General features: G+C 34.5%; 1 protein-coding gene across 47 annotated transcripts in view; it reads left to right on the top strand.

Annotated features, from left to right (window-relative positions):
* The window catches only part of LOC101866649 (disintegrin and metalloproteinase domain-containing protein 18-like), a 149,868-nt gene that overhangs the window by 38,554 nt on the left and 96,907 nt on the right, over positions 1 to 14,407 (top strand). For all 47 annotated transcript variants that reach the window (XR_012416378.1, XR_012416377.1, XM_065519118.1 and 44 more), the window contains one exon: positions 14,021 to 14,086. Coding sequence is in view for 45 of the 47 variants with exons in the window: in XM_065519118.1 (XP_065375190.1) it covers positions 14,021 to 14,086 (66 nt within the window). In the remaining 2 variants the exon portion in view is untranslated. The remainder of the gene's footprint in view (positions 1 to 14,020; positions 14,087 to 14,407) is intronic.

The raw sequence follows: 14,407 nt of genomic DNA on the forward strand, positions 1-14,407 counted from the left end.
AACTGAAAACACAAAACACAGGGGTTGCTATTGTAATTTCAGATGGAATAAACTATAAACCAACAACAATCAAAATGGACAAAGAGCACTGCATGATGATAAAGGGTTCAGGTAGACAAGAAGATTTAACTATCCTAAATAGATTTTCACCTAACACTGGCACACCCAGATTCATAAAGCAAGTTCTTGCAGACCTACAAAGAGATGTAGATAACTGCGCAATAACATTAGGAGACTTCAACACTCCACTGACGCAGTAGACAGAACATTAAAGCAGAAAACTAACAAAAATATTTGGGACCTAAACTCAGCATTTGACCAAATGGACCTAACATGCATCTACAAAACATTCCACCCTAAGAACAACAGAATATATATTTTTTCTCATGGGTGTATGGCATGTACTCTAAAATCAACCACATGCTCGACCATAATGCAATTCTCAACAAACTAGAAAAAAAAAAAGTCATACGGACCACACTTTTGGAACACAGTGTAATAAAAATAGAAGTTCACACCAAGAAGATCTATAAAAACCATACAATTACATGAAAATTTAGCAACTTACTCCTGAATGACTTCTGGATAAATGATGAAATTAAGGCAGAAATCAAGAAATTCTTTTAAACAAAGATACAACATACCAGAATCTCATTCAGTAGCAGGTTGTTTAACAGAATCCCACATGAGCATCTCAGCAGATGCAGAAAGGACTTTCAATAAAATTCAATATCCTGTTATGTAAAGAACCCTTAAACTAGGCATTGAAGGAACATACTTCAAAACAATGAGTCATCTATGACAAACCCACAGCAAACATACTCAACAGGCAAAAGCTGGAAGCATTCCCCTAGAGAACCAGAACAAGACAAGCATGCCCACCCTCACCACTCCCATTCAACATAGTACTAGAAGACCTCACCAGAGCAATCACATAAGAGAAAGAAATAAAAGGCATTCAAATAGAAAGAGAAGAGGTCGATCTCTCTTCATAGATGATATGATTTTATACCTAGAAAACCCCATAGTCTCCGCCCAAAGGCTCTTAGATGTAACAAACAACTTCAGCAAAGATTCAGGATACAATATCAATGTAAAAAAAAAAAAAAAGTAGCACTTGTATACGCTAATAACAACCAAACTGAGGGGCAAATAAAGAACATAATCTCATTCACATTAGCCACAAAAAATAAAATACTTAGGAATACAGATAATCAGAGAGGTGAAAGATCTCTATAATGAGAATCAGAAAACATTGCTGAAAGGAATCAGATGACAGAAACAAATGGGGAAAATATTTTATGCCCATGGTTAGGAAGGAAGAATCAATATTGTTAAAATGGGCCAGCCGCAGTGGCTGATGCCTGTAATCTGAGCACTTTGGGAGGCTGAGGCAGGCAGATGATCTGTTATCAGGAGTTTGAGACCAGCCTGGCCAACATGGTGAAACCCTATCTCTACCAACAAAACAAAACAAACCAAAACAAACAAACAAACAAAACCATATATATACAAAAATTAGGCAGGAGTGGTGGCGTGCATCTGTAGTCCCAGCTACTGGAAAGGCTGAGGCAGGATAATCGCTTGAACACAGGAGGCTGAGGTTGCAGTGAGCCGAGATGGTGTCACTGCACTCCAGCCTGGGTGACAGAACAAGACTCCTTCTCAAAAAGAATAAAAAATTGTTAAAATGTCAGTGCACCCCAAAACAATTTACAGATTCAGTGCCATTCCTATCAAACAACCAACAAAGTTTTTCACATAATTAGACAAAACTATTCTAAAATTCATATGAGACCAAAGAAAGAGCCTGAATAGCCAAAGGAATTCTGAGCTAAAAGAACAAAGATGCAGTCATCACATTATCCAACTTCTAACTATACTTTAAGGAAGTAACCAAAACAGCATGGTCCTGGTAGAAAAACAGAAACACAGACCAAATGGAACAGGTTAGAACCCAGAAATAAAGCTGCACATCTACAACTATCTTATCTTCAACAGCATCAACAATAACAAACAACTGGGAAAATCATTTCTATTCAATAAACAGTGCTAGGATAACTGGCTAGTCACATGCAAAAGATTGAAGATGAACTCCTTCCTTTCTCAATATACAAAAATCAAATCAAGATATATAAAAGACAATGTAAAAGCTAGAGCTATAAAAACTCTAAAATAAACCTAAGAAATATCACTCTAGACATAGGCCCTAGCAAAGACTTTATGATGAAGATGCCAAAAGCAATTGTAACAAAACGAAAAATTGACAAGTGGGACCTAATTAAACAGAAAAGCTTCTGCACAGCAAAAGAAGCAATCAACAGAGTAAACAGACAACCTACAGAATGGGAGAAAACATTCACAAAGTATGAATCCAGCAAAGGCCTAATATCTAAAATTTACAAGAAAAAAAAAAGAATCCTATTTAAAAATGGCCAAAGGGCATGAACAAGCACATTTCAAGAGAAAACATACATGCAGCCAACAAGCATATGAAAAAATACTCATCATCGGTAATCATTAGAAAAATATAAATCTTAACCACAATGAGATACCATTCCACACCAGTTAGAATAGGTATTACTAAAAAGAAAAAGTGACAGATGCTCGTGAGGCTGTGGAGATAAGGGAACAATTGTGCACTGCTGATGAGAATGTAAATTAGTTCAGCCACTGTGGAAAGCAGATTGGAAATTTCTTAGAGAACATGGAACTACCATTCGACCCGGCAACTCCATTATTGGGTGTATACCCAAAGGAATAAAAATCATTCCACCATAAAAACACATGCACACATATGCTTATCATAGTACTATTCACAATAGTAAAGACATAGTATCAACCTAGATGTCCATCAATGATGGAATGCATAATGAAAATCTGTTATATGTACACCATGGAATACTACACAGCCACAAAGAATACTAAAATTATGTTCTGTGTAGCAATATGAATGGACTTGGAGGCCATTATTCTAAGCAAAGTAATGCAGAAATAGTAACTCGAATACCACATGTTCTCACTGATAAGTGGGAGGTAAACATCGAGTACACATAGACACAAAGAAGGGAACAATAGACACTGGGCCTACTTGAGAGTGTAAGGTGGGTATAGGGTGGGGACCTATTGGTTACAATGCTCATTATCTGGTTGACAAATTAATCTGTACATTAAACCTCTATGACATGCAATTTACCTATGTATCAAACCAGCACTTGTACCCCCCAAACCTAAAATAAAAATTGGAAATGAATAAAGTTAATAAAACCAGAAACCCTAAAACAAGACCTAAATATTTGATGTCTCCAAAGACTCACTTTATCTTTAAGTATACACATAGACTGAAAGTAAATGGATGAAAAGTATATATTTATTGCAAATAAAAACCAAAATAAATTAGGAGTAGCTGTACTTAGATAAGAATATTCTCCAAGGAAAAAAGTGTAAAAAAAAAAAAAAAGACAAACAAGGGCATTATATAATGACAAAGTGGTCAATACAGGAAAAGGATTTAACTATCACAAATATTTTCACACCCAATAATTGTAGCACCTAAATATATAAAGCAAACATTAATAGATCTAAAGGAAAAGATAGACACATATACAATAATAGGGGATTTCAACACCTCACTTTCGGTAAAGGAGGAAACATGCAGGTATAACATCAACGGAGAAATACCACATTTTAACTCTACTCAAAATTAAAAGAGACTTAATGGACATTTACAGGAGATCTGATCCAACAACTTTAGAATTCACATGTTTTTCAACTGCATATGGAGCATTCTCTGGGATAAATCACATTCTGTGACACAAAACAAGTCTTCATAAAGTTTTTAAAAATTGAAATAGTATTGAATAGTTTTTCTAACTATAGTGGGATAAAACTAGAATTATAAGAGAAACATTGGAAACTGTACAAATACATGGAAATTAAAAGCAACATGCTCCACATAAAAAAATCAGTAGCATTTCTATTGCCAATAGTAACCTATCTGATAAAGAATTCAACAAAACAATTCCATTTATAATAGCTACAAAAAATAAAATAACTCTTAGTAAGTTTTTCTAAGGAGATTAAAGAGCTCCACAATGAAAACTATAAAACATGGATGAAAGAAATTGAAGTAGACACAGTAAATGCAAAGATATCTAATGTTCCTGAATTGGAATAATATTGTTAAAATGTTCATATTACTTAAAGAAACTTACAGATTCAATGCAATTTCTATCAAAATTCTAATATCAATCTTTACAGAAATAGAAAAAAGTCAGTCCAAAATGTATATGCAACAAGAAAACACCCCAAATATCTAAAGCAATCTTGAGCAAAAAGAGGAAAATATACTATAAAGCTATAGTAACTGAAACAGCATGGTATTCGCATCAAAACAGACACATAGATCAATGAAACAGCATAGAGAGCCCAGAAATAGAAGCATGCATTTACAGTTAGCATTTTTTTTTTTTTTTTTTTTTTTTTTTTTTTTTTAACAAAGGTGCCAAGAACTCACAATGGAGAAAGGACAGTCTCTTCAATATATGGTGCTGGGAAAACTGAGTATTCACACACAAAAAAGAGAAAGTAAATTCCTATCTCTGAACTGATATAAAAAGATCAAAATGTATTAAAGATTTAAACTTAAAACCCCAAACCATGAAATTATTAGATGAAAAGCCTAAGCGAAACACTGCATGACATAGGTCTGAGCAAGGATTTTTTTAGACAGGTCCTAAAAAGCACACACAACAAAAGCAAAACAAACAAACAAAAAAACAAAAACAAACAAAAAAACGGAAATACAACCAACCAACCAAACAAAAACACTACAACAAACTAAAAAGCTTTTGCTTGCAAATGGGCAAGATATTTGAACAGGTAAACATACTTTCTCAAAAAAAAAACACATATAAGTAGCCAACAGTTATATTAAAAAAGAATGAAATCCTATCATTGGCAACGACACAGATCAACTGGAGGCCTTTATCTTAAATGAGACAAGTCAGACACAGAAAGATAAACACTGTATGTAGTTACTTATTAATGGGATATAAATACTGTGCACATAGGGGTGTAGAGTGTGGAATGATAGACAATAGAGATTTGAATGGGTGAGGAGGTGAGAGACAGGTAGATAATGAGAGAATATTTAATGGATACAATATACAATATTTGGGTGATGGATACCCTAAAAGCTCTGAGTTCACCACTACACAATCTATGCATAGAACAAAATTATGTACATTTGTATCCCAAAAGGATAAGCTACAGATGTGAAATGTGACAATGGACTGATATTGAGACTATATAAATAACTCAAAAGTCAACATTTAAAAAATACAATTAAAGAATAGCCAAAACATTAAGAGGCATTTCACTGAAAAGGATATAGACATGGCAAAAACAAAACAAAACAAAATAAAAAATACATTAAAATATTTACATCATCACCACCCATTAGAAAAATGCAAATTAAGAACATTATCAGGTACTATTACATACTTAATAGAGCAGCTGAGTTTTTTAAATGTGACATGAATACGTGCATGACAAAATGGCACACACACACACACACAAACACACACACGCACACAGAGACTGTACCCATGTCAGTGTCCTGGTTTTGATAAGTTTATGACCACTGGGGAAAACTGGATGAATGACACATGAGTTCCCTGATCTTCTTTGGTATTTTCTAGTGTTTCAATTTCTTTTTATTTTTAAGTATAAAATATGGAAAATAAAAATAATCTATTAATATTATAATAATTTTGGGAGTTACTTTTATTGCAGGTAACATATCCAACAATATTGTGAATATTATTTTAAATTTATTTGAAAACTCAGATACTAAAGATATTTATTTTTGTTTTGAGACTAACAAGAATATAAAGTCACAATAGTAATGACATGGCCGATCAATCATGATGATTGGCTGATCAACCCAGATGCCGATCAGTAACACACTGGATAAAGAAAATATGGTACATATACACCATGGAATACTATGCAGCCATACAAAAGAATGAGATCATGTAATTGCAGGGATATGGATGGAGCTGGAAGCTGCTATCCTCATCAAACTAAAGCAGGAACAGAAAACCAAACACTGAATGTTCTTTTATAAGTGGGAGCTAAATGATGAGAACACGTGACACATGCGGGGAAACAACACACACTGGGGCCTGTCAGAGGGTGGAGGATGAGAAGAGGAAGAGGATCAGGAAGAAAAGCTAATGGATGCTGGTCTTAATACCTGGGTGATGGGATGATCTGAGCAGCAAACCGCCATGGCACATGTTTACCTATGTAACAGACTTGCATGTCCTGTACATGTACCCCTGAACTTAAAATAAAAATTGGAGATTTAAAAAAATGTGTGTATATATATATATATTCAATTTCCAACTTTTATTTTTAACTACTTCTACTTAAAAGTTGTTGACAAAACTAGTTGTTTTTCTAAAAACAAGTACATCAACACACAAGGCAAAATTATGTTCTCATTGATTAAAAATAGCATAAGGAAAATTATATGTAATATATTGTGTATATTATATACATAATTTAACATATATAATATACATAATACATATATAATGGCCTTTGGAAAGATTCTATTGAAAATGTTCACAATTTTAAATGTATTAACCATGAAATGCAATTTTGAAAATAATCATAGGCAATGTAATGAAAATATTAAGATAATATTGAAAAACACATTGCTCTAAAATATCAGAAATATAGCATTAGAAGGAGAGACACCTAAGAAAATAAAGCACATGAGGATCTATCAAGAGCAATTATTTTACTTATGCAATTTTTAATCAATGAGAATATAATTTTGTCTTGTATGCTGTTATATTTGTTTAGAAAAACATCTAGTTTTGTCAATAACTAGTTTTGATTATATCAAAATAATACAAACATTAATTTTTCATTTCATATCTTATTTAATGCTATTTACAATCATGCTTGTCATACTTATTTTACAGATACATAACTGAGGTTATAATAAGTTACATAACTTAACAGGAGGCATAGAGATAAAAGATTGAGAGGAGTCATACACAACACACACTGCTGTTTGTAAACCTCTAAGACTTTCTAGTTTTCCAGGCTACCAGTCTCTGTCTCTCTCTCTCTCTCTCTCTCTCTCTCTCTCTCTCTCTCTCTCTATATATATATATATATATATATATATATTCATTTCAATTGCTTTTGGTATGAGTGAACAGTTATATGCATGAATCGTATAGTGGTGATGTCTGAGATTTACTCCACCCGTCACTTGAGTAGTGTTCATTCTACCCAATATGTGGCTTTTAATCCCTCACTCCCCCTCTCACGCTCCCCATTTCTGAATCTCCGGTTTCCATGATACCATTCTGTATGTCTTTGCATACCACTTAAAAGTGAGAACATATAGTATCTGTTTTTCCATTCCTGAGTTACTTCACTTAGAATAATGGCCTCCTCCATTCAAGTTGCTGCAAAAGACATTAATTCATTTTTTTTATGGCTGAGGAGAATTCCATGGTGTATATATTATCCACTCACTGATTGAAATACATTTAGGTTGGTTCCATATCTTTGGAATAATGAATTGTGCTGGAGTAAACATATGTGTGCAACATTCTTTTGGATATAATAATTTCTATTTTGGGGGATAATCAACAGTGGGTTTGCTAGATCAAATGATAGATCTACTTTTACTTCTTTGAGAAATCCCCATACTGCTTTTCCATAGTAGTTGTAGTAATTTACATTCCCACCAGCAGTATGTACATATACTCCTGAAGTTGAAATAAGTACCCTGTTCACCACATCTGCACATCTATTTTTTTTTTTTTTCAGTTTTTTAAATAATGACCATTCTGGCTGACATAAAGTGGTATCTCATTATAGTTTTTTGTTTGTTTGTTTTTTATTTTGTTTTCTGAGATGGAGTCTCGCTCTGTCGCCCAGGCTGGAGTGCAGTGGGGCGATCTCGGCTCACTGCAAGCTCTGCCTCCTGGGTTCACGCTATTCCCTTGCCTCAATCTCCCAAGTAGCTGGGATTACAGGCGCCCGCCACCACGCCCGGCTAATTTTTTGTATTTTTGGTAGAGATGGGGTTTTAACCTGTTAGCCAGGATGGTCTCCATCTCCTAACCTCATGATCTGCCTGCCTTGGCCTCCCAAAGTGCTTGGCTTATCATTATAGTTTTAATTTGCATTTCCCTGATGGTTAGTGATGTTTAGCATTTTTCATGTTTGTTGGTCATTTGTGTATCTTCTTTTGAGAAAGGTCTATTCATGTTATTTGCCTACTGTGTGTGGGAGGTTATTTGTTTTTATCTTGCTGATTTGTTTGAGTTCCTTGTATATTCTGGATATTAGTCCTCTGTCAGATGCATAGTTTACAAATATTTTCTCCCCTTCTTTAGGTTGCCTGTTTATTCTGATGGTTATTTATTTTGCTGTGCAGAAGCTTTTTAGTTTAATTATGTCCCATTTATTTATCTTTGTTTTTGTTGCATTTGCTTTTGGGGTCTTAGTCTTAACTTCTTTGCCTAGGACAATGTCCAGAAGAGTTTTTCCTAAGCTTTCTTCTAGAATTTTTATGGTTTCAGGTGTTAAATTTAAGTCTTTGATCCATCTTAAGTTGATTTTTGTATATGATGAGAGATAGGGATGCAGTTTCCTTCTTCCACATGTGGCTATCCAGTATTCCCAGCATCATTCATTGAATAGGGAGTCCTTTCCCCAATTTATGTTTTTGTTTGCTTTGTTGAAGATCAGTTCGTGGTATTTGGGTTTATTTCTGGGTTCTCTAGTATATTCCATTGGTCTGTGTATCTACTTTTATACCAGTACAATGCTCTTTTGGTTACTAAAGCTTTGTAGTGTGGTTTGAAGCCATGTAGTGTCTCCAGATATGTTATTTTGCTTAAGAATGCTCACTTTGGGAGGCCGAGACGAGTGGATCACGAGGTCAGGAGATCGAGACCATCCTGGTTAACACGGTGAAACCCCGTCTCTACTAAAAAATACAAAAAACTAGCCGGGCGAGGTGGCGGGCGCCTGTAGTCCCGGCTACTCGGGAGGCTGAGGCAGAAGAATGGCGGGAACCCGGGAGGCGGAGCTTGCAGTGAGCTGAGATCTGGCCACTGCACTCCAGCCTGGGCGACAGAGCGAGACTCCGTCTCAAAAAAAAAAAAAAAAAAAAAAAAAAAAAAAAAAAAGAATGCTGATATGTTTCTGTATCCTCCCAAATCTCATGTGAAATTGGAATTCCCAGTGTTGAAGGTGGGGCCTGGTGGAAGGTGATTAGATCATGGGGGTGGTTTCTCATGGCTTAACACCATCCTCCTAGTACTGTTCTTGCGATAGAGTGCTCAGGAGATCTGGTTGTTTAAAAGTGTGTAGCACCTTCCCTGCGCTCTCTTTCTCCTGCTCTGTCCGTGTGAGACATGCCTGCTTTTCCTTTGCCTTCCACTATGATTGAAAGTTTTCTGAGTTTTCCCAGAAGCTGTCATGCTTCCTGTACAACTTGTGGAACCGTGAGCCAATTAAATCTCTTCTTTACAAATCACCCAGTCTCAGGTATTCTTTTATAGCAGTGCAAGAATGGACCAATAAAATTGCTTTGGCTATTCAGACTCTTCTTTGGTTCTATGTGAATTTTAGTTATTTTTTTCTAATTCTGTGAAAACTGATTTTGGTATTTTGATAGGAATTGCTTGAATATGTAGATTGCTTTTGGCAGTATGGTAATTTTCACAATGTGGATTCTTCCATCCATGAGCATGGGATGAATTTCCACTTGTTTGTGCTATCTAGGATTTCTTTACACAGTGTTCCGTAGTTCTCCTTGTAAAGATCTTTCACCTCCTTGGGTAGGTATATTCCTAATTATTTTATTTTATTTTTGCAGCTGTTGTAAAAGGAATTGAGATCTGAATTTGATTCTCAGCTTGGTCATTGTTGGTGTACAGCTGTGCTACTAATTTGTGTACATTGATTTTGTAACCTGAGACTTCACATAATTCACTGGTCAAATGTAGGAGTCTTCTGGAGGAGCCTTTTAGGGTTTTTTAGGTATATGATTATAATATTGGCAGAGTTAGCTTGACCTACTATTTTCCAATTTGGATTTCCTTTATCTATGTCTTTTGCCTGATTGCTCTTGCTAGGATTTCCAGCACTACGTTGAATAGAAGTAGTGAAAGTATCCATCTTTGTCTTTTTCCAGTTTTCGGGGAATGCTTTCAGCATTTTACCCATTCAGTATGATGCTCGCTGTGGGTTTGTCATATATAGTTTTTATTATTTTGAGGTATGTTCCTTCTATGCCTGGTTCGTTGAATTTTTTTGTTATAAAGAGATGCTGGATTTTATTGAATGCTTTTTTCAGCATCATCTATTGAGATTGTTATAATTGTTTTCCATTTTTATGTGGTGAATCACATTTATGGACATGCATATATTGATCCGTCCCTGCATCCTTGAGGTGAAACCTTCTGATCATGGGTGAATTATCTTTTTGATGTGTTATTGGATTCTATTTGCTAATATTTTGTTGAGGATTTTTGCATCCGTGCTCTAAATACTTTGCAATAGTTTCAGTAGGATTGGTATCAATTCTTGTTTGAATGTCTGGTAGAATTTGGTTGTGAATTCCTGTGGCCTTGGGCTTTTCTTTGGCAGGTTTTTAAAATTACTGACTCAATCTCACTGATGGTTATTGGTCTAGTCAGGATTTCTATTTCATCTCGATTCAAGCTAGTAGGGTTGTGTGTTTCCAGGAATTTATCCATTTCTTCCAGATTTTTCTAGTTTGTATGCATAGAAGTGTTCATAGGAGTCTTGGATGATCTTTTGTATTTCTGTGATGTCAGGTGTAATACTTTCATTTTTATTTCTAAATCTTCTTTTAATCTTGTCTCTTCTTGGCTAATGGAGCTAATGGTCTATTAATTTTGTTTATCTTTTCAAAGAACCAAGTTTTCATTTCATTGATCATTTTAATATTTTTGTTTCAATGTCATTTAGACCTGCTCCGATCTTTGTTATTTCTTTACTTCTGCTAGCTTTGGGTTTGGTTTGTTCTTATTTCTCTAGTTCCTTGAGGTTGAGATTAAATTGTCAATTTGTGGTCTTTCAGACTTTTTGATGGTAGGCATTTGGTGCTATAAACTTTCCTCTCAGCGCTGCATTTGCTGTATCCCAGAGGTTTTGATAATTTGTATTATTATTACCATTCATTTTGAAGAATTTTTAAATTTTCATCTTGAGTTTATTGCTAACCCCAAAATCATTCAGGATCAAATTGTTTAATTTTATTGTATTTCTATAGTTTTGAGCGTTCCTTTTGGAGTTGATTTTTAGTTTTACTCCATCGTATCTGAAAAGATACTTGATATAATTTTGATTTTTAAAAAATTTATTGAGACTTATTTTGTGTCCCATCATATTATCTGTCTTGGAGAATGTTCTATGTGCTGATGAGAAGAATGTAGTTCTTGGGTAGAATAGTTTGTAAATATGTGTTAGGTCCATTTGTTCTAGAGTACAGTTTAAGTCCTGTGTTTCTCTGTTACCTTTCTGCCTTGAAATCTGTCTAGTGCTGTCGCTGGAGTGTTGAAGTCATCCACTATTATTGTGTTGTTGTCTATCTCTTTTCATAGGACAAGTAGTCATTGTTTTATGAATGTGGGAGCACCAAAGTTAGGTGCATATATATTTAGGATTGTAATATCTTCTTGTTGGATTGATCCTTTTATCATTATATAATGACATCTGTATTAGTTTGTGCTCACAATGCTAATAAAGACATACCCGAGACTGGGTAATTTGTAAAGGAAAAAGGTTTAATGGATTCACAGTTCCACATGGCTGGAGAGGCCTCACATCATGGCAGAAGATGAAGGAAGAACAAAGGGACATCTTTCATGTCAGCAGGCAAGAGAGCTTGGGCCAGGGACTCCCATTTATGAAACCATCAGATCTCATGAGACTTATTCACTACAATGAGAACAGTATGGGGGAAACTGCACCCATGATTCAATTATTTCCACCTAACCCCACCTTTGACAGATGGGGGTTATTACAATATTTGGGTGGGGACACAGTCAAAGCATGTCAACATCCTTTTGTCTTTTAAAACTGTTTTGCTTAAAAGTCTATTTTACCTAAGAATAGCACCTCCTGCTTGCCTTTAGTTTCTATTTGTCTGGAATGTCTTTTCCACCCCTTTGCCTTGAGTCTATAAGAATCTTTACATGTTAGGTGAGTCTCTAGAAGCCAGTAGATGTTTGATTTGTGAATTTGTTTATCCATCCTGCCAATATGTATCTTCTAAGTGGTGTATTTAGACCATTTACATTCGACATTAATATTGAGGTGTGAGACACTGCTCCAGTCATGCTGATTGTCACAAAGATACTTCGTATTCTTCATTGTGTTATTGTTTTATAGGTCCTATGCATTGTATGCTTTCAAGAGGTCCTATTCTGGTGTGTATTGAAATTTTGTTTTAAGAGGTACAACTCCTTTTAGCATTTCTTGTAGGGCTGATCTAGTAGTGACAAATTCGCTTAATATTTGCTTGTTTGAAAAAGACTTTACTTCTCCTACATTTATAAAACTTAGTTTTGCTGGCTACAAAATTCTTGGCAGAGTTATTCTTTATAAAGAGACTAAAGATGAATGTCACCCCTTCTTGTTTGCAAGGTTGCTGCTGAGAAAGTTAAACTTTTTAGTCATTAAGTATCGATTTTAATAATTCTATAATTTTGATTATTTTAGTGCACCCTTTTCTCACTCAACGTTATTTCAGTTTGAGCAATAAGTTGTATGGTCATTCAATAGTATGATCACAAAAAACACACCAATAACAGAAAGTTTAAAAGACAAAACTCACATATTTTAGAATATTGAAAAAAAATGAGAGTCCCCCTTTTTACAAAATTGCATATATACATGTATACACAAGGAGAGGATATATAAATAGATGGATAGATAAATAAACATATATGTCTTGATAGATGATAGACTGATAGATTTAGATGATGAATAGATAGTCTGATAGGTCCATTAGATAGATAGATAGATAGATAGATAAACAATGATAGATATATGAGATGAGGCATACTTTACTTTCCCATGGAAATATAAACCAACTTATTTAAATAGAGGCTCTATCCAGTCAGCTTATTCGTTTGCTTGTTTACTTATTTTAACTCGGACTATTCTATTGCAGATTCAGCACCCTCTTTACTCTTGTATTTGGTGGCCAGTAAATATGCTTAGATGAAAGAAGAAATTTCTCTGAAGTTTCTATGTGTGAGAAGGCACTTCAGTTTGTTAGAAATAAAGCTCATGTAAAATTATCAATAAAGTGTTCAATGAGGATGTAATAAGTGATGATTTATAGGAGATAATCATATGGGTACACAGGGAAGAACAGAATATAAAATATCAGAAATAATTCAATTGTTCCAGAGCATAGGCTTTGTGTGTCATTTGATGTAATGCAATAATTATTGATTGTGTAAGATAATAATCTATAAATCATCAATTATTATCAATAGACAATTCACAGTATTTACTTGAATTTCAGTATAGACTATGTGTTCTCAAATATTTCCTATATCTCTATGAATGGACAATTTTCAGTATGCCACAGTTAGTGTTGCTTAGTCCTTCATAAGACAGTCAGTGAAAAATGTTCAAAGTGTAGATTTGTCAGCAGATGAAGACAGCAGAAGGTGTATCTTTATGTTTATGTTTTTTTCTCCTCATTCAGCATTAACAGAGACTAGACCCTTACATTACTCTAGTAGGTTCATTGTAAATATTTTAAGCTTGAAATATGTTTTGAAGTAGAATTTTCTACATTGGAATTAATTTTTATATTTAAGTCCTTATGAAAATTTTATATGCAATTTTTTGCTGTCTTTACATGCCATTTTTTCTGTTAAATTCAATACATGTTAACATTTTATAAATCCGTGTTGTTGTTTCTTTCCAGAAAAAAAATCTTTCAAAACTATTACCCCAATATCTGGAAATATACATTATAGTGGAAAAAGCTTTGGTAAGTATGCTTTCAAGAGGTCTTTCAAAAAGGAACTAAGTATGCTTTCAAGAAAGAACTTTCCTTCTTGCCTTCCTGTCTTCTCTCTTTTCTCTCTTCCTCCTCCTTTCCCTTCCTCCATTGTCTCCCTATTTTATTCCTCTCCTCTCTTTTCCTCCCCTCCCCTCTGTCTTCCCTTTTCTTCCTCTACCCCTCCTTCATTCACTCTCTCCCTTTGTTCCCCCCCCTTCTTCTCCTTGTTATGAAGATTATCCTAGCCTCATCAAATAAGTTAACGAATTTTCTTCTTCTTATAGTCTCTTTGAGAATTTAGATGTTATG

This window comes from Macaca fascicularis, chromosome 8 (genome assembly GCF_037993035.2).
Source record: "Macaca fascicularis isolate 582-1 chromosome 8, T2T-MFA8v1.1".
Classification (NCBI taxonomy): Eukaryota; Metazoa; Chordata; class Mammalia; order Primates; family Cercopithecidae; genus Macaca; species Macaca fascicularis.